At 44.3% G+C, this 21,706-nt stretch overlaps 2 protein-coding genes across 2 annotated transcripts in view; one reads left to right on the forward strand and one right to left on the reverse strand.

Annotated features, from left to right (window-relative positions):
• Positions 1 to 5,309: 5,309 nt before the first annotated feature.
• Positions 5,310 to 9,711, forward strand: LRIT2 (leucine rich repeat, Ig-like and transmembrane domains 2; the record flags this gene model as incomplete). The annotated part of the gene is made up of 4 exons (XM_081249319.1): positions 5,310 to 5,419; positions 5,719 to 6,500; positions 8,994 to 9,621; positions 9,687 to 9,711. 4 exons carry the CDS (start codon positions 5,310 to 5,312, stop codon positions 9,709 to 9,711), a joined length of 1,545 nt encoding a protein of 514 aa, XP_081105445.1.
• LOC308624562 (protein FAM184B-like) overlaps positions 9,712 to 21,706 on the reverse strand; it is a 79,569-nt gene continuing 67,574 nt past the window's right edge. Inside the window, exon 4 of the transcript XR_014016981.1 lies at positions 9,712 to 10,490. The gene's annotated coding sequence lies outside the window, so the exon portion shown is untranslated. The remainder of the gene's footprint in view (positions 10,491 to 21,706) is intronic.

Genomic DNA, 21,706 nt, shown 5'->3' on the forward strand with positions numbered 1-21,706 from the left:
CCCAGAAGAAGGGCCAATGTTCTGTCTTGTCTGAAGGAGTGGCTTCTAATGAAGGGAGCATCCAGGCTGTTTGTGCCAAGGCCTTTGGGTAACAACTGAGGAAATTTGGGGACAGCAAGTGATGCAAGAAAGCTATCTTGCTAGTATCACCTAAGAGACCCCATATTGTCTTGACTCTTTGCTAAATATAAAAACCAATGTGATGCAGTGATGTCTAAAGTTACTGTACTTCCTCTCACATTTACGAAAGACCTTACAACAGATGACCTTACAAATTTTTTTCTTGTTTTCTCTCATTTTGATCTTCACAATGACCTGTTTTGAAGGATGGGCTATTTGATTTTACAGACAAGAAAACTGGAACCCAAAGAGCTGAATAATTTATAGAGCACAGTGATGGATTTTCTTGGAGGATCCGTGTCTTTGTTAATGTTCTGGCCAGGCTGAGGGTCTTTGTTTACTATTGATCTCTGCAGTGTGACCCACAGCAGTTTTACTATGGAAATGGGTTTTTTTTTGAGCTACTGAAACCTGGGATCAGAACCATGAGAGCACCAGTGCATGTGAATGTGGGATTTCCATACATGGCTATTTCCTGCCCATCACCTGTAGGGTACATCTGACTTTAACTTGGGGGCTGTTGCTATTGGTTAGAGAAATTATTTGGTTGGAAAATGACAAAGCCACTGTCGACGTCATAGGTCAGCAAACTTGTGTTTTTCTATAAAGAAAGCCAGATAGGAGATACTTGAAGCTCCATTACTACTACTCAACTCTGCTGATGTAGTGTGAAAGCAACCCCAGACAATATGTAAGTTAATGAGCATGGATGAGTTCAAATAAAATGTTATTTACAAGAACAGGTGGCAGGCTGGATTTGGCTCCCAGGCTGTAGTTTGCCAACCCCTGATCTAGATTTGTAAAGGCATTTCTTCTATGCCTTGTGAGACTTAAGACTCAACTCTGATTGTTTGGTATATGAGACTGACAGACACTCCCCAAATCAGAACAAATATAAGTGCAGTGGATGACAGCAGCCATCTGTTGAAATAATAAAGATGTTTTCTCTAAATGATTGGCTGAGCCAATGGGGACTGAACAATTATTGACCCAACTAACATGCAGTCAGTTTTATTGAACCCTGTTTGAAGAAAAATCAGGAACTTGAAAGCAAGAATGTGTTAGTATTTATCCAGTATCATGTGTGTGTGTGTGTGTGTGTGTGTGTGTGTGAGAAAGAGAGAGAGAAAGAAAGTTTCAACTTTCCAGTGATTCATGAAGACCTACATTGGTGGTCTGAATGGAATGGCCCCCAAAATGGTCAGCCTCCAAATACCCATATGTCAGCCTTTCTTTGTGTGTTCTGTCTTCCCTGGTTTGCTCTTGTAGGGAAGAATCATCCTGGATTGTTCTCATGTATATTCAAGTCACTGGAAAAAACAAATTCACATTGTAAAAAATAAAATGACGTACTGTTTGTATATTTGTCTTTTGGTATATGAATCTGGTTAGTATGAGTCAGTCCCTGGAAACCTAACATCTTCCTAAAATCCTGGGAGAAGAATTTCTAGACTTCCCTGGTGGCGCAGTGGTTAAGAATCTGCCTGCCAGTGCAGGGGACACAGGTTTGAGCCCTGGTCTGGGAAGATCCCACATGCCACGGAGCAACAAAGCCCGTGCGCCACAACTACTGAGCCTGCGCTCTAGAGCCCGCGAGCCACAACTACTGAGCCCTCATGCCACAACTACTGAAGTCTGCGCACCTAGACCCTGTGCTCCACAACAAAAGAAGCCACTGCAACGAGAAGCACGCACACCACAAGGAAGAGTAGCCCCTACTCACCGCAACTAGAGAAAGCCCGCATGCAGCAACGAAGACCCAACACAGCCATAAATAAATAAACTAATTAATTAAAAAAAAAAGAATCTCTAGTCTCTCAAATGCTGAAGACCAGCCTGCACTAGGGTGATCCCACAGTATATGGCCCTTGGAAGCCTTGTTTGGAGGTTGGTTGGAATCATGACATCTCCAACATGTCTTTTTTATTTTTTTTGGCTGCAACATGGTTATATTCCTCCTGACCCAGGCAGAGGGTATGTCTGTTGTCACTTGATGTAGACGTGTAAACTTACAGGGAACCAAAAGGCAGACAACAGAAATTTTATCCTGGAAAGTGGGTGTGGCTATTAAAACTAGGCTGTTAGTCAAGGGGCTCAGTGAGCAGTGCGTTTAGAGGACTAGAGCTGGAAACTTTTGTTTTAACTATCATATAATCCAGGAGAGACAAAAATCAATCTACAAGCACTTGAGCATATTTTATTGTATGGGCATTGTAGTCAGGATTGGTTAGGTTTATGCTGTGCTAACAATTCTCAGATTTCAGTGGCTTAACAAAGAAACATTTATTCCTGCTCTCACAGAGTCTACTTGAGTGAGTGGGAAGTGAGGATGGAGGGAGGGCTCTGTGCTCTTCTTCACTCAGGGACCCAGGCTGATGAAGACTTCACCACCTGGAATGTCAACAGTTGCTGCAACAAGGGAAAAGAGAACCTGGGAGAATCACATAGGGGCTTTTAAAACATGATTTCATCCAACATTTCATTAGCCTGAATATTGGTCACGTAGCCCACCTGTTTCAAGGGGGCTTGGGGATGTAGTCCTCTGTGTATCTATCACAGGCATGGGGACCCAAGAGGACCGTCTGAGATATGGTTGGAGCAGGTGGAGGAGTGAAGGAAAATCACCAGCTTGAGAAAGAGGAAGCACAGCCTATCTGCTTCCTGGTAGGTTGCCTAGTTCTCTGTCTGAGCTCTCCCAGAGTTCCGATCATATTGGGGGATGGGGGGAAGGGGGCGTTTTCCAGTTGAATAGGTAGGAAATCTAAGACAAGCCAGGGAGCTGCCGCTCAGAAGCCATTTTTATCTAATTAATTTCACCAAAGCAGAGTAACTCCCCCCACAAGATTCTGTCTCTACTAAAAAATCCTAAGAGCCAAGCTCCTAAAAGCATCCTTCCAGAAGGGAGATGGGGCTATAGTATCCTCAGATTCCTTCCTTCCTTCCCTTTGTTGTTAAGTCTCTTGAGTTTAAGGACACCACTTAACCATTAGTTGTTTAAGAGAAATGACATGAACCAAGCTAACTTTAATTGTTCTAGGATCCTGTTTTAACTGACAGCACAGCTACTCCCTATGCCTATATGCAAAATAAGGAAACTAGAGGATGAGGGAGTCAGGAGACAAGAAGGAGCAGCGATTCCAGAGATGACATACCAGTGGGCATCCTTCTCAAGTTTCCGGCAGACCACTGGAAGATTGAGTTGAGCTGGATTCATTTAAAGAGGCTGGATGGGATGAACAGAGAAGAAATTGTGGGGATGTAGGGCTCTTTAGGCCTTTCTATTTTGGGGTTTGAAAAGAACTCACTAGTCATTTGTGATACCCATGGATTGAATCACATTTTCCCACAAAGCAAGGCTGACAAAATTTTGGCCAACCTGGTAGGGAACTCTGGAATGAGAATCACCCATCAGAGTTGCCCCCATCAGGCCAGACTGGCCAGGGCCCTGTGTCCTCACCACCCTCAGTCTCTGCATGGGGCTGCCTGGGGAAGGGCATGACCTCATGCAAGCACTCCTTGGAGTTGAGCATCGACTCATTCCTTGAAGGGTGTCTAGGCAGCACCTCTCCACATCTGCCACAGCTTTGTGCTCATTGTACTCTCCTTGCTTTTTAAATTTTCACTTTGAGAGGAAGTCCAGAGATCTAGCCAGATTGTAGAGTTAGACTGTCTGGAAATTCCAGCAAATATATCTGGCTTGGATGGAAAGCCTGGGGTGTAATCAGCTTACTTGGTGACCCATTTCCCCTCTCACTGGTTAGCTACTAAGCGGATTTTCTTCCCTGAGGTCTTTTATAGGATATAATGTATATCATGAATCTTAGGGGAACCCATGGAATTTCAATAGTCATCAGAAAGTACTCCAAGTAATGGAAAGCAGACTCTCTTCCAGAGTCTGTTGGTGTGGGAGGTGAATTAAACTTTATTAGGCACCTACTCTATGTTATGTACTTTATTTTGCATAATATTCATATTTCCTAGAAACACTATAAAGAATTCATTAATTTTCTCACTTTGCACAGGAGAAACCGACTTTCCAAAGATCTCAAGACTAGGAAGTATAAGGTAGATAGAAGACCCCATGAGACCGAATCTATAACAGTCTTGCTCAACATGGCCTTCCTTGCACCTAGCAAAGGTGTGGCTTAGAGCAGATGACCAATATATATTTATTGAATGAAGAATGGCAGATCAAGTATACAAAACCACGTATTATCTCACTTAAAAATTTTTAACATAAGAAATTCACAGTGTTCAGGGAAGATTTATAACATGTGAAATACACAGCATTCAGGATAAATTATGTGATCCAGGATAAGTAGCATGCTTTGATTTAATCAGAAAGCACAGTCTTGTGGTTTAACCTCTGTACCGTGATGCTTCTCTGATTCTGGTCATCCAAGCAGCAGGTACAGCTGTCTTAATGCAGAAGAAAAATGAATCCACCACACGAGGTGCTAGGGAGATTACCACTGATAGGAGTGGTTGCAGAATTACTTTGTTAACCATTATCTGAAGTCACTTTTAGAGACTGGTTGAAAATCCTAGGTTTCAGAAGCCAATTGTGATTGATGAAGTATTAGATGTATTCTGGCTAAATCCCCTGAACCATAGTGCTCAGGATATCATTACCTGCTTGTTTCTCAGATCTTTTTTATGAGACTGAGGGGAGGCAGTATCAGGACTGAATTGGACACATCTGGCTTATAGTTTGCTCTCTGGACTCAAGAACCAGAGAAACAGTGAATCTTCTGACCTTAGTTAAGAGACATAGCTCCCTCTTCTGGGTTCTTTTTTTTTTTTTTTTTTTTGCAGTACATGGGCCTCTCACTGTTGTGGCCTGGCCTCTCCCGTTGCGGAGCACAGGCTCCAGACGCCCAGGCTCAGCGGCCATGGCTCACGGGCCCAGCCGCTCCGCAGCACTTGGGATCCTCCCAGACCGGGGCACAAACCCGTGTCCCCTGCATCGGCAGGCGGACTCTCAACCACTGCGCCACCAGGGAAGCCCCTCTCTTCTGGGTTCTTATTGAGCTTGTGATCTGGGCCATAACAGACCTCAGAGCATCCAGGGGCTTTGCTGCTGCTGTGCTGACCTACATCATTATGGATTACCAATAATAGGATTTGCCACTCGGAAGCTTGGACTATGCTTATTCAAAAACTCATAAGGTAGTTTCTTATAGAAGAATATGGCTTCAGTTTCTCACTATTTCTTGCTAGTTCTGGTCTTTCTGGATTCACATGCAGCTCAGCCATTCTGTCTGCCAGGATGTACCTGCTCAGAGGAGAGTTTTGGCAGGTGCGCTGGGCTAACAAGATCCCAGAAGCTTGTAGGGGATGGGCTTTCTTTGGGGATGGTGTGAAGTGGGAGCAGGCCAAGATTTGGCAGGAAATCAGCAAAATCTCTGTGAGATTCCTTCTAACTGGTTCTGGACTTTGATAAACTGTGCGCTTTTACCAAAATGGGTCTAACTCTTGTATTTCAAGATAATCATATTTTTTTCCTTCTAATTCATATGTCTAATGCCAGGATAAGCCTGATCCCACTTCCCAGTTTCCTGATGTACATCTCAAAGCTGTTCTGGTTTTTTTGTACAGGACTCTGCAGTGCATGTCTATCACTTTGGGAAAGATCCCAAGGAAACTTCCTGAAGAGTTCAAGCAAGTGAGAATTGAAAATTCACCCTTATTTGAACTGCCCCGAGGGTCTTTCATCAACATGAGCACCTTGGAGTACCTTTGGCTCAATTTTAACAATGTCACTGTGATGCATCTAGGAGCCCTGGAGCACCTGTCAGAACTGAAAGAGCTGAGACTGGAGGGGAACAAACTCCGTTCAGTACCATGGACAGCGTTCCGTGCCACTCCGCTCCTGCGGGTCTTGGACCTCAAACACAACAGGATTGATGCACTCCCTGAACTGGCTCTTCAGTTCTTGGTCAACCTGACCTACCTTGACCTATCCTCCAATAGGCTTACAGTTGTAGCCAAGAGTGTCTTCTTGAACTGGCCAGCCTACCAGAAACACCGGCAGCCTGGCTGTGAGGCCGAGATTCTCTCCAGCATGGTGCTGGCGCTGCACGACAACCCCTGGTTATGTGACTGTCGTCTAAGGGGACTTGTCCAGTTTGTAAAGTCCATCAGTCTTCCAGTAGTCCTGGTGAATCCCTACCTCATGTGTCGAGGTCCTCTCTCCAAGGCAGGGCAGCTTTTTCACGAAACAGAGCTCAGTGCTTGCATGAAACCACAGATCTCAACCCCCAGTGCCAATGTCAGCATCCGGGTGGGACAGAATGTGACCCTGAGATGCTTGGTACAGGCTAGCCCCTCACCAACTATTGCCTGGACTTATCCCCTGAGCACGTGGAGGGAATTTGATGGTAAGTGCATGCACCCTCTCCACGTATCTGGGTGGGGGTGGTGGTGGTTGGGGAGGTCTGTAGCAACACTGTCCTCAATAGAGAAGTTCTAAACTGGGTCAGTCATGAAGGAGGGGTGCAGGTAAGACTGGGACAGACCTGAATTATACTCACCATGACAGAAAAAATTCCAAGACAGTGTTCCACTATTGGCATTATTTTATTATTAGGTCATGTGACTCAGTGAAAGCCTGGAATCCTAACCACAAGGCCGCCAGGGAACTCCCTACTGGCATTATTTTACATGGTTGCATACGGATCTCTATAGGACATAAGATGTAAATATATGTACTCCATATAATATATATTTATATATTTGTTGCATACAGATCTATCTATTGATATAATATATATTTGTTACACACATATATGTATAATATATATTTATATATTTTTGCATACAGGTCTCTATAGTAAGTAAGATGCGAATATATATTACATACATATTTGTTGCATATATATTTATTTGTATATTTGTTGCTTACAGATCTTGATAGGATGTAAGATGTTAATATATATGAATTGACTTAACATATTGTATTGATATAAATATTATAGAATTGTATATGAACACATATATTCTTTGAAAGCCTTCTAGATGCAAAACACCATACTGTGTATTTTTAAATCAGAGAATTTCTGACTAGAACTGATTCTAGAGATTATCTATTACTTCTTTTTTTTTTTTTTTTTTTTTTGCGGTACGCGGGCCTCTCACTGTTGTGGCCTCTTCCCGTTGTGGAGCACAGGCTCCAGACGTGCAGGCTCAGCGGCCATGGCTCACGGGCCCAGCCGCTCCACGGCATGTGGGATCTTCCCGGACCGGGGCACGAACCCGTGTCCCCTGCATTGGCAAGCGGACTCTCAACCACTGCACCACCAGGGAAGCCCTATTACTTACTTCTTAAACTTGTCCAAGCAGACTCGCCTGGGGTGCTTGTTTCAAATAAAATTTTCAGGCCTTTCCCTGGAGATTTGATTCCGTTAGTCCAGGGGAGGGCCCGAGAGAATGTATTTTAACAAGTGTTTCCTCCCTCTGACATTGCCTAGCCCCCAGCTAACTCTTACCAGGCAAGGTTGGGAAGTCCTAGATATTGACTGAATTTTACACTTCCTACCGCTGTGTTGATCAGAACTTATTGGCTTGAAGTTGCCACACTGGGACCCAGGGAGAGGGAGAGCCCTTCGATTCTAACCTTCATCTCATTTCCTGAAGTTCATGCTCTGTTATCACACCTCAGCTGAAATCACCTTTAATGCCACCCTTCAGCGTTGGGGTACATCACAAAGCCAAGGATGGCCTCTTTAGAAGTATCTTGACGCTATCTAGAAGACAACTAGAAATATCTAAGTGAAACTTGAGAAGTACAATCAGTCATCCAGATATTTGTTATATATGGTGACAAACCTCTGGATGATTAAAAAATACTTAATTAGCTGAAATTTTGACTTTTTCCTATCATTTGACTACGTCTTATTGGCTTGAGGTTAAATACCAATGAAGGAGAAACATAGGATCTGTTGTCGTAACCTCTTTGATAATGATGAGATGCATCCAGATGTTATCTTTTGTGATGTTCTATTATCATTCTCTTTGGTACCATGTTAGATCCATTCTCTCAGTAATAATAACAGCTAACACTTACTGAGCACTTACTATCAAACTTACGGAGTAAATACTGTTATCATCCCATTTTACTGATGAGAAAATTGAGGCCAAGAGAATCTAAGCAACTCATCCAAGACCATATATTTAGTAATGGATAGAATCCAGGCACTTGGCTCCAGGCTCTGAGCCACTCTACATCCAGGAGGTAAAAAGGCATTTCCTGAAGCTCACAGTATTGTACAATCACACTGTTGTTAGAGATCTCCTGGAAACCACGTTAGCTCAGCGAGGCTAAGGTCGTTTGGTGGGAGGAGCTAGTGAAGTTAAAAGAGTGTGGTCTTGGGCTTCCCTGGTGGCACAGTGGTTGAGAGTCCGCCTGCCGATGCAGGGGACACGGGTTCGTGCCCCGGTCCGGGAAGATCCCACATGCCGTGGAGCGGCTGGGCCCGTGAGCCATGGCCACTGAGCCTGGGCGTCCGGAGCCTGTGCTCCGCAACGGGAGAGGCCACAACAATGAGAGACCTGTCTACCGCAAAAAAAAAAAAAAAAAAAAGAGTGTGGTCTTCATAGACAGAAGAACTAGGTTCCAGATCAATCGACACCCCTGAACGATTCTCATTATAGGCAAGTTGCTTAATCACTCTAGTCCCCAACTTCCCATGTGTAAAATTTGGGTGCTTACCTTACAGGATTGCTGAGAGGCAGCACCTGGCACCTAGTACATACTTAATAAATGCTCGCCACCACCTTTTAACAAAAAACTGGCATTGCTAGACATTGATTATCCAGCTGACTGTCTATCAGAGAAATGTCTACCTGAGCTGTTTTGCTGTCTCTCTACCCAGTGTTGACCTCGTCTACTGCAGAAGATGCTGCTCTGTCGGAGCTGGTCATACCTGCTGCCCACCTGGTAGACAGGGGCAGTTACACCTGTGTAGCCTCCAACTCCATTGGCAGGAGCACCTGTGTCATCTCCCTCCACGTCCAGCCCGCCCAGGCCCCGCCCACACTCCATTCTCTTTTCTCCACTTCAGAGGGCAATGCCTACCTTGACCTGCGGGTGGTTAAGCAGACAGTGCGTGGGATCGTGCTGGAATGGTTTGTGGCGCCCGACACCCCTGAGAAGTGGTTCACCCTCTACATTGGGTCGGATGAAGCCCGCAGGAAGGAGGTCGTTCATGTCGGCCCAGGAATCAGCACATACTTGGTGGATGATCTCCTCCCTGGCACAAAATATGAGGTCTGCCTTAGCCTGGGGCGCCAGCCCCCACACCAGGGCCGGTGTGTGGTCTTTGTGACGGGCCGAGACCACAGCGGGCTGGAGGGACGGGAGCGCCTCCTGCACACCACGGTGATCCTGTGCGCCGTGCTGCTCACGGTGCCTGTGGGCGCCTATGTCCGGGCAGTCCAGGCTCCCTGCAGCTGCAGGAAGTGGGGCCTGCGCTGCTGTCCTCTTCGCAGGAAAGCCCCCAGGTGCCCCCTGGCAGTCCCAGAGCACAGGGATGTCTCCTACAGAGACCACACAGCTGTCTGTGAAGATGGCCTGGGGCACAGAGTTGCTGAGGGGGAGGGGGACGAGAAGAGAGATGAAGAGGGAGATAGTGGCCCGGGAGGAATGGTGTGGGCCTCCAGCCCCTAAATTAAATCTCTGTGGCAGCTCAACTTGGCTCGACCCATTTAGTCAACAAGTATTTATTGAGCAGCTACTCAGTTCCAGGCTCTGAACTTGACACAATGATCCAGGAGACATAATTCTTATCTTCACAGAACTGGTGCCAATGGACCTTTGTCCAGTTATCCATGGTGACTCGAAATTAATAAATGTTATTTTCTAAATATATAACCCTATAACATTTACATGTTTACATGGAACATTTACATATAACACATTTCACATGTGTTATCCTCCTGCAGAAAAGTAGGATTCTAGCCTTTGTTACAGGTGAAGAAACAGAAGCCCAGAAAGTTACAATGACTTGACCAATGTCACCCAACTAGTAGGCAGGAGGCACCACCCAAAAGAGGTTCTAGTTCCACTGTTTCCTTTAAATGTTTGCTTTGAAGTCTCTTGTGTCTCTGGTTGTTCAAAAAGTATTATTCTTCCTTTTAACAGCAAACTCCCAACTGAGATCACGTAAGTTTGATGTTCTAAAAAAGCTGCCTTTTGGAGGTGATGAGAGCCTGGCGGGTGATGTGAGTCTCCATTTGTGGGTGTCTGTGTCCCTGTGAGCAGTCCTTGGTGCTCCTGAGAGCCTGGTGCCATCAGCAGTGAGGAACAGGGGACTGGCTGCAGCCCGGGGCTCATGGTCCAGTGATTGATGGAAAGCAGGGTCACAGGAGCCCTATTTGGAAAGAAAAGAATTTATATAAAATCATATAACTATAATTATTATTATTGCTCTTACTCTTATTACAAAGAGGAGGCTACACAGTCCTGATTCCCACCTAGTTTCATGCGATTGTGAGATTAAGGCTTATTTTTTCAGCCCTGTGTCCCTAGTATTGCAGTGCTGAGTGTGACAAATGTTTTTATATGAATAAGGATATAATCCGCACTCCCTTCCCCAGTTAATTTTCCAAGCTCTCCTATTAAACCCCTGAGAGGTGGTTGTTTCCTCTTACCGGGCTCACGTGGAGTAGGGGGGGTCCCCCTGAACCTCAGGGACGGCTCACTGTCCCTCCACGCAGCCCTGCTAGTGAAGGTCTTTCCCAGGATTTAAACCGACATCTGTGTCCTCACAGCTTCTCCCACTGGCCACAGGGAAACGCTCTGAAGACTCAAGTGTGAGCTGACCTCCTTGTGACATCCCCAGAAATATTTTCTCCCTCCTTCCCACCTTCCTTAGCAATTCCTACTCATCCTTCCAGACCCATCTCAAGTATCACGTCCTCCAAGTAGCCCTCCTTGACTTTACATGTCTAGGAAAAAGAAATAATGAGTGGAACAGGATATGCAATGTTTTTGTTGCTTGCAAGCCCTTTGGGGCAGAGACTGACCTTTCTTGCTGTAGCTGCTGGGCTCATCCAATACCTGGACTGTGTTGATAATCAGTGTTGGTTACGATGAATTTTAAAAAATTGAAGACAGCTCTCATATTCAGACCAATTGTTATCTCACTTCTTCAAGTTCTCCTCATTTATCTTTTTCTGAGCACAAGAAGCTTTTTTATGGAAAATTTCTGTCACACCAAAAGTAGAGAAAATCTTGTTCTTCTCTTCAGTCAGCTTCCGTAATTTTTTTTTAACATTTTCCACTCTTACTTCATATAGTCCTTGCTCTCAACAGGTTTTTTTAAACTGGAGTATTTATGGTAAATACAAAACTTACCTGTGAATATTTTAGTTCTATCTCCAAACAGGTAATGAAGTTTCAAAAAGACACGACCACAATTCCACTGTCACACCGAAGAACATGCATTTTTGAACTATATGTACATATATATAGTTATATATACATATGTGTACAAGTAACACACACGTATATGTAATGTAGCAGAGAATTTTTTTATGAGAGCTTTCCCATGATAAATTTTGAAAAAAAGTGGTCGGAGCAGGGTAAGAACGTACTTCCATTGGCCTCTGCGTACTCCTTTCATAGGAGCAAAGGCTGTCCGTGGGTCTTGAGGGGATGCAGTCATCGTGAAGTGGCCTAGGGCTACCTTGAAGGCAGGAGTGGATGCTTTGGCCTCCACTTTGGGCAAAGAAAGCTTCATGGTGGGTGTGGGCAGAGGGATAGGAGGAGGGAAGGGGCTGTGGAAGAGGAGTGTGGGTAGCAGGGAGAGTCAGGAGCATGTCCTGAGCAGGGGCAGTGTTCGGCTGCGTCTGTGACATGGACATTTAGGGAGAGGGAACATAATCTAGAGAGGATTTCTGAGAATCTGATATTTTAAGACCCTTAGGCTGCCCCTTAAAAAATCCTAAAGATGGGGCTTCCCTGGTAGCGCAGTGGTTGAGAGTCTGCCTGCCGATGCAGGGGACACGGGTTCATGCCCCGGTCTGGGAAGATCCCACATGCCGCAGAGCGGCTGGGCCCGTGAGCCATGGCCGCTGAGCCTGCGTGTCCAGAGCCTGTGCGCCGCAACGGGAGAGGCCACAACAGTGAGAGGCCCGCGTACAGCAAAAAAAAAAAAAAGTCCTAAAGATGCACATTAGATAGATTAAGAAATATGATGGTAGGGGTAATAACACAGACTCTGGAGCCCAGTTTCCTGGGCTTAAATTTTGGCTTTGCTTCTTACTGGCTTTGTGACTCTGTTTCCCTGAGCCTTAATTTCATCATCTGTAAAATGAGGATAATAACAGTACCTACTGCATAAGGTTGTCCTGATGCTTGTACGAATTTTTACATGTAAAGATCTCAGAACAATGCTGGCACATAGTAAGCCCTCAATAAGTATCACCATTTAAGGCATCCATGTCCATTTGTGTTTTCTCTGAATGTGACTCAGCAGACAGTCTGGTCATTTGGAACAGCAGATCTTATTAGGATTACATATGTGTGTCTCTGTAGAAATACATACATATATGTATATATACATATAAAGACAGGGTATCTATGCTAATGTCCTTCACATTCTGTTTAATTAATGCTTAATTAATGTTCTGTATAAATAATGTTTCAAATATGCTATAGTTTTAGATTCAGTTGTCATGCTCTTGGGAATCTGTTTAGAGCTTAGACCATGTCTTTTTAAGGTAAGTGCCTTTGATACAGGAGACATTTGTAAGCAGGGCTACTTGGTTTTAGAATGAAGCCATTGCCACTCCTAGGCATCTGTTATTAGCAACTTGAGAGAGGTGTTTTGTCCTTTTTTCTTTTTGCTTGTTAGAGCCTGTGTCCCTAACACCTACAGGAGGGCCTGACACAGACGATATACTCAGAAATTGTGTTATTGAAAGAATGATTGAGTAAATTATTTATTAATAAATAAATGACTGGACCTCACTCAGCCAAAGAGGTGCATTTGTACAATTTTATAATGTCACCAATATCACAAGCCCATTGCTACAAAATAAGGTCACTTACTTTATTGATCAAATTATGGTTGCTTAAGCCTTACCCACTTCATTCTAGAAACTAAGACTTTCTATTTTTTTAAAAAAATTATTTATTTTATTTTTGGCTGAGTTGGGTTTTAGTTGTGGCACGCGGGCTCAGTAGTTGTGGAGCGTGGGCTTGGTTGCCCCGAGGCATGTGTCATCTTAGTTCCCTGACAAGGGATCGAACCCACATCCCCTGCATTGGAAGGCGGATTCTTAACCACTGGACCACCAGGGAAGTTCCAGAAACTAAGATCTTCTGAGCACTGCCCCCTCACCCAGTTATTTCTGTAAATCTCCTAAGGGGTCCTCCCTGTGTCCACATGCCGGTCAGTAGCCTTAGTCCTCACATGGCATCCTCCCCATTCTCTCTGCCCATCCTCCCATGCTCGGGGCCCTTGAAGACTGTCAGGGAAGTATTCCTGCTTGCCAACAGATGCCAACATCCATGCTGGGTGAGCTGACCCAGGATTTTCTCAAAGCTTCCAGTCCTCATGGTGGGGAAGAATAAATTGGGAGATTGGGATTGACATATACACACTACTATATATAAAATAGATAACTAATAAGAACCTACTGTATAGCCCAGGGAACGCTACTCAATACTGTGTAATGACCTATGGGAAAAGAATCTAAAAAAGAGTGGATGTATGTATATGTATGACTGATTCACTTTGCTGTACAGCAGAAACTAACATGACTTTGTAAATCAACTATACTTCAATAAAAATTAATTTAAAAAAAAGCGTCCGGTCGTCAGAGAACCAGGAGACTCCGGCTCCTGCCCAGCTCTTGGCAAACTTCGCCAGCTGGACTCTGGGGGACAACTGTTCAGTACAGAGTCCCATGGATCCTCTTAGGGGCAGTCTCATTGGTTCCTAACTCCCTGGGAGCGTAGATGCTCAAATGCAGTCTGTAGGGCTGCAAAGTCACAGATGTTGTGGTGTCTGCCCCGCCCTCCCCCACTTGCCTCCTGGTCCACTCTCTTCTCTTCTCCTATCAGAGGGTGGAAACATCCTGGAGGTAAGGATGAGCAGAAGAAATCCTTTCCTCAGGGTATGATGCTCTAGCATGGGGACCGTTAGCCGTCCTCAAATGCCCTCATGTACAACTAAGAGTAGCGCCTGTCTCCTGAGCTTATATCAGCAGAAACAAAGCTGGTGGCAGGTGCTTTGCATAGATTAGCTCTTGTCATCCTCATAGCAGTGATTTTTTGCATCTGATGAGGAAAATGAGCCCCAGGGATGCTTGGTGTCTTGTCCCAAGTCACACTTAGGTGGCAGAACCAGGATTCAGACTCAGGGCTGTCAGATTGTAAAGAGCAATGTTTGTTTGTTTTTTGTTTTGTTTTTGTTTTCTCGGCCACACCACGCAGCTTGTGGGATCTTAGTTCCCCAACCAGGGATCGAACCCGTGCCCCCTGCAGTGGGATGTGCCATGCAGAAACTTGTTTAGAGCTTTTGCTTAATAAGCTTGTTTGTTTGCTCTTCTGATGTCTCCTTAAATTATAGAGGAGCTTATTTCTTTTCTTCCTACAAAGAAAAAGGAAGTTTTAAATGGACTTCTTCATTGGTCCTCAGTTGCTGTCCTGTGACAGAATTCACTGTCCACTTGCTGGGGACAAGCTGACCACTTCAGCAGGCAGTGCAGCTCACAACAAGGAGAGGGCATCCTGCTTCCTCTCATCTCCAATACAAACCAAGAATACTAGCAATAAACAAAAGAATGACAGGAAAAATTTAGTTTCCCATCTTCCAGAAGGTGCTGTTACAATGTGGGTAGTATAAAAACAATAGCTAATACTTGTGTAGCATTTACTGTGTGCTAGGTACTGCCATAAGAACTTTAGGCATTAACTCATTGAAAATGTTCAACAACCTGGAGAGGTTAAAAAATATCAACCCCATTTTACCGATGAGGAAACAGAGGCACGAGAAAGGTTACGGAACTTGCCGAATTTCAGAAAGTCAGGAAGTGAGAGACGTGAGCTGTGAACCAAGGTAGTCTGGCTCCAGAATCTATGCATGTGGCCATTAGGCTAATAGCCTCTCAAACAACATTTAAATACTACTAGGGCATTGCATTTATAGAGAATAAAAGGCTTGAGAAACCAAGGGATAAAAGGCATATGAAACCCTTGTTTAAGTCTTGAAGATTGCTTATATGAACAGTAAAAGATGAGAGGAGGCACAGAAAACAAGGTGAGGTGGAAAGAATTCAAGCAATGGTATTAGAGAGAATGGTATTAGAGGTGAATCATCCCACTGCTGTCATTTTTATGCTGCACTACTTAGGAAACATCACAGCTCAAAGCATCAATTTGCTCATCTGCTGATGAGTTGAATGATACCTATCTCACAGGGCAGCTGACAAGATGAGATGCTGCCTATTGCCTGTGCCCTGCACTCTGCCTTCTTGTCCTGTGGCTCTGGAATAACTGTAGGCAGCCACTGTGTCTGACTGCTGCACTTGCGCAGAAGCATTTGTAAGTAATGTATACTTTAATGAAGATTGTGTAGGGGCAATGAAGAAGAGCTTTGCATATTACCCACCATAGCGAATGACCTAGTGTTTCTTGCTCCAACTCCCTTCTCTGCTAACCTGCCACCAGAAGGGATGAGGGAGAGCTTCTCTCTCTATCTCTCTCTATCCATCTATCTTTCTTTTCCTTTCTCATTCTCTTTCTCTCTCTTTTTTTTCTTTTTTTGCCTCAACTCCTCTCCCTCCAGTATCTTCCACCCTAAGCAATTCTATCAAACTTTTATTACCATATGACTTTGGCTCTAAGCCAGGTCTGAATTTTACACTAACACATGTAAACTTGACACACTGCTCAGGAAACAAAGGGTCCTCCAGTCATTTTATCAGGACTCGCTATTTTGATTACCCATTGCTGCATAAACCACTCCAAAACTCACTGGTTTAACATAACAAGTATTTATTATCTCTGTCACAGTTCTTTGGGTTCGTTGGGCTCAGCCATGTGGTTCCTCTGCTCTACATGGTGTCAGCTGGCCTTACCGGCATCAGGAGGATGAAATGTCCAAGATGGTTTACTCACATGGTTGGCCGTTGCTGCTGTGTCTCTGCTGGGAGCTGAACTGGAGCCACCCAGCTCCCCTTCATGTGGCCTCTCCACTTGCTTGGGCTTCTCATAGTATGGCAATTGGATTCCAAGAGGGAACATGCCCAACACTTGAAAGCAGAAGCTGCAGCTCTCTTAAAGCTCAGCCTTGGATGTTCTAAGGCAAAAATTTCTACTACCTTCTATTGGTCAAAGCTAGAGCCAACTCAGATTAGAATTTGCACCATCTTTAATCCACCACACCTGTCATCTTGAAAAAAGTGTTGTCAACAGCAAAATTACTTTCCTGTTACTTATTCAAAGTGCTTGGCATATAGATGCCAGAATAAAATTTTCTGACTTTTTCTGTGTTTTGTGATGAAATGGGTGTTGGTAGGCTTACAGGGGTAGAAATGCACAGGATGGAAACTACTGGCTGGGAATAGACCCTGGTTTTCATATCTGCTTACAAGTACCCTTTTTTGCTTAATCTTAGATCACAAACTCCAAAACAATTAAGATCACATTGATCAGATAGCCCTTCTTTATCTCCTCCACATCTGTGGGATATTGTTTATCCCCTCACCTACCATGGAGTGAGTGGGTCAGCGTGTGGGATATGTCCCCCCACATCTGCACTGCTCTAGGCTCAGACAACCAGCCTCACATACATCAGCACATCTCTGTGTCAAGACCCTGATCTGCTCTTCTTTCCTCATTTTCCTTGAAGATTAAGTTTATTATCATCTGAACGATACATTTGAAATCTGACAAGGAATCAAAAAACATATATTTTATATTGTCAGTAAAAAGCGCTTGTCAGAGCCCAGCTAGCCACAAAAGCCGAGTCCCAGCATTCTCCAGTAGCTGTAAAGAAAAGGAATAAAGAGGATTCCTTTTAACTGCCCCACATCGGTCTCCACTTTAGCAATAATACATTCAGCAATAACCTTATAAACAGCTGAGGGAACTGCAGGAAAAATCGACATTGTGACAAAGTCACTTCTTTTTCTAATTAAAAGAATCTCATAAGTCTAGACATGGATTAACTTAAATTCCTCTAAAAGGCAGAAAGTAATTTGGACAATAAAACTAAACAAACTTTCCTAATATGTAAGAGCAATTCTTAAGAGACTGGGAAAAACAAGAGCTTCTTCTTTAGAAATATAAATAATCTTCTGGAGTAGAACAGAGCTGGTTTTTAGGCAATCTGAGAGGACTGAAATAGTTTCCTTTGGACTCAAATTGTGTGATGTCTGATGACTTTCCAAATATATTTTATTCAGTTGACTTTGGCCTTACACGTGTGTATTTTAAAGGAGGCAAGTGCCACATGGGGTGATCAGTCAAATAGTTCATGGTTTGCTTGATGTAAGAAGGATTAGATTTTTAAGTAGCTGAATCTATTGGTCTGTTCCTTCGTGATTTCTTCTATTGCTTTTATGCTCAGGAAGTCTTTCCTTGTCTCAAGATTGGTTCAATATTTGCCTGTATCTTCTCCCAGTCTTTTTAGGGCCCCCTTCTTTACAGTTAACTCTGTAATTCCTAGAATTTATTCTGAAGTATTATAGTGAATATTTATCGTGTTTTTGGCTAACCAGCAACTTGGACACACTCCTTCCAGTGTGTGTGTGTGTGTTTAGGGGCTGTTCTCACCTTATCTGTACTTCCCTCATGGTAGAAGCCAGAAGCTTGCCTTTGCAAATAGGGCATAAGCAATGCTTTACCAATCCATATGAAATTTCAACCTAGAAACAAGTGATGATCAGGGTAGAGGCCTCCGAAGATCCACTCTAAGCAGGGTGGCGGCACAGGCCTCCAGATCTCAGAGGCAGCAATGACAGAGGTTCTCGGGTCACTAGCTTTTGTGCAGCTACAGTGGAGAAGTCTGGAGGTCCATACTTAGGAGGGGAGCAATAGGATTTCCATTCGAGCTGGGCTGTATTATAATTTGGGTTATTCCCTGGCCGCATAGTCCTCAGGCCTGATTCCTGGCCTTCTTAAGAGAGTCTCAGGGCCACTTAATATCCTTTAAAAAGTTAATCATTTCCTTTTCTACTTAAACTAACTAGAGAGGATTCTATTGTCTGCATCCAAGTACACCGACTAATTCAAGTATGCTGTGCAGTAAGAATAGAACTTAACTTTTTTCAAATAATCAATTGTTCCTATATGAATTGTTGAATGATAAGAATAATCTGTTTTCCCTCAACTAACTTGAAATGCCATCTGCTATAGACTGAATGTTTTGTTTATGTCCCCCCCAAATTTATATGTTGAAATCCCAATCCCCAATCTGATGATATTTGGAGGTGGGCTCTTTGGGAAGTACTTAGGTCATGAGTGTGGAGCCCTAATGAATAGGATTAGTGCCCTTAAAAAGAGATCCAGGAGAACTCCCTGGCCCCTTCATCCATGTGAGGACATGGAGAAAACAACTGTCTATGAACCAGGAAGTGGAGTCTCACCAGACACTGAATCTGCTGGCCTGTTGATCCTGGACTTCCCAGCCTCCAAAACTGTGAGAAATAAATGTCTGTTGCTCATAAGCCACTTTGTCCATGGTATTCTGTTACAGCAGCCCACACAGACCAAGACACCATCTTATTTTCTTAGATATACTGGGGTCCGTTTCTGTGTTCTCAACTGTGTTTGATTGATCAACAGTCAATGAAATTGTCTGGAAGAGGAAGGAACTCAGATGACAAGAAACCTCCTCTGGACTGTGACAGTGAACCTCTGCTTTCTGATTCCACCTGCAGATAATTGTATTCTTGCCTTGACTGCTATTCATATCATTTAAAGTAATGTGATTTTTGCACTGAGTCACCATTCTAATTTTTTTCCTCCAACAAAGCCAACTATGGAGACATCTGAGCCTGTCCATACCTGGGCCAAGCAAACACATCCTGATGGCAGTTAGGGAATTCTGTTATTTAGCTGTTTGGAACTAGCAAATAAAAACCAGGGTGATGAACAGAATTTTTCTGTTTCATTGTGTTGAACAGGTTGCGCAGACCGCTGTCTCTCTTCTTCGCCTTGGAGGAAGGTTGGAAATTAGGCAACAAGTATACTGAACCAGAAAGTCCATGATGAAGTTGATAGTGGTCAGGGTTGAGGACATCAGGGGCTTTTTGCTCCCTGCTGCCTCATCCTCCACGTTCATCAGTTGCTTCCTAAAGCCTCAAGAGGTAGAGGCAAGAGTTTTAATTCAGGTATCATAAGGGCCAGCTTCAAACTCTATTCAACCACTAACTGGCTGTTTAACGTTGAGCAGCAGGCAATGTATACAGAAAAACAGCCACAGCAGGGCCTGAAGGGGTGTGTTAATTTCCTAGGGCTGCCATAACAAATTACCACAAACTGGGTGGCTTGAAACAGCAAACATTTGTTCTCTCACAGTTCTGGAGGTCAGAAATCTGAAATCAAGATGTTGGCAGGGTTGGTTCCTTCCAGAGGTTCAATGGGAGAATCTGCTCCAGGCCTGTCTCCTAGCTTCCCGTGGCGGCCTGCAATCCTTGGCCTTCCTCAGCTTGCACACTCATCACTCCAGTCTCCGCCTCCATCTTCACATCACCTTCTTTGATGCGTGTCTCTGCATCCTCTGCATTTCTTATAAGGATGTCTGTCACTGGATGTAAGGCCCACCCTAAATCCAAGATGATCTCACTCTGAGAGCCTTAACTTACTTGAATCTGTCCAGACTCCATTTCCAAATAAGGTCACATTCTGGGGTTCCAGGTAGACATGACTGGGGGGATGGCACTATTCAATCCATTACAAGGAGCAAGGAGACATCAAAGACTAGAGTCTGGCTGAGGTCAGTGCCTGATTTCTGAGTTCTCATCTGGTTGCCTGGCAGCCAGAACAAGCTATGGGTCAGAGCCAGATGGCTGAGGGGAGCAAGAAACCCAGCTCATCACAGAGAAATAGGGTTAGAGGGAGAAATGAGGATGTCAGCAAGATTAAGTGAAAGGGCAGGGATACTTGGAGAAGTATGAATATAAGCAAAGGACCAAGGGAGGTTGGGCTAGTGCTACTGATCCAGCTACCTACACTGCCCTCCTGCTTCCTGAGTAAGCTGGGTTGGGCCCCAGCCTCTCTGGCTCCACAGGAGCCCAGTCGCTCATTCTCTTACAGTCCCTGGGTTGAGTCTTACTAGACAATCAGCTCACACTGACCAGCAGCTGGAGTCTAAAATGTGTTTTGCAGGACAAGTATATGTTTTGCCTGAGGAAGCTCTGGCCCACCAGGCCAGCTTCTGGTCCATAAGCCTTCTCTGTGTTTGCTCACTCCCAAGTCCCTTCTGCATCACCTCCTTGGTTTTCATTAGGGTTCCCCACTTGGACGAACCCCCTATTTATCTGCCAGGTTAGACCTTCTAGCCTGTACGTTCCACCACTGTCTGGGGTCCTACTTCAAAGTGGACATCTTGCTTTTGCTATTAACATGCATTTGCCCTCTTCTGGTTTTTCTCTGAAGGGCCAGTTCCTCCCCCATTTTCTGTCCTTGTGCCAAATAGACTTAACTTTATTCCAGCTCTAGGGTGGGCATGTGACTTGGGATTAGCCAATCAGACATCATCTTTCCCTGACCATACTGATGATTTAATGGATGGGCATGTCATCAGTAGAAACCAACAAGACATAATTAGGCTTCTACTTGAACTTTCTGGAGAGGGGCACACACTGTTTTCTGCTGATTATAAACCTGGGAGAATGTGGGCCTGGTGCTGCTGGTAGCCATCTTGCCACAAAGTAGAGCCTGAGAATAGAGTAAACATACAGGAGAGTTTGCTCAGAGATGGCAAGACTGGATTCTAGTGATGTCATTCGAATCTCTGGACCAAGACATATTTAAAGCCAAAATATTCTTGTACATTTTCATGTCATTGGACAATAAATTCCCTTTTTTGCTTAAGGTAAAAGAGTTTGTTTTTACTTCTTGAAACTCAGAATTTTGATTACTACTGCTCCACACTTGATGGATCCCCTCTACCCCAGAATTAAAACCCTGCCAATGCCTGGCTTCTGGGGTCACCAATGCTGAGAGTTTCTTATGGTCATGGCTTTCCTCTGTACCCTAGTCTCATCTGGGACTGTCTTGATGGAGTGGGCATTCATTACTTTTGGCTACCCAGAATCTGTTCACCACACCATTTCTATTCAAAGGGATCCTTCTCCCTGATCCCTGGCTACTTTAGCATGGATTCCTGGCCCAGATTTTGAAACTCAATTATCCCATCCAGACGATGACACAAAGATGAAGAGATAGTATTCAAAGCAAAAATGGCAGTTTTTAATCCAGTGGCCACAGTGGCAATGGTAGTCTTGCCAGAAAGTTCCTGAGACGTGGTCATGGCTACGTTTCTGCTAACCTGGGTTCCTGCAACTTTTTTTCAATTTGCTCTCTAAATCTTCCATCATTTCTGTTGGAAATAGAATATCCTTCTAA

Source organism: Mesoplodon bidens, assembly GCF_964165515.1.
Source record: "Mesoplodon bidens genome assembly, chromosome: 1".
NCBI lineage: Eukaryota > Metazoa > Chordata > Mammalia > Artiodactyla > Ziphiidae > Mesoplodon > Mesoplodon bidens.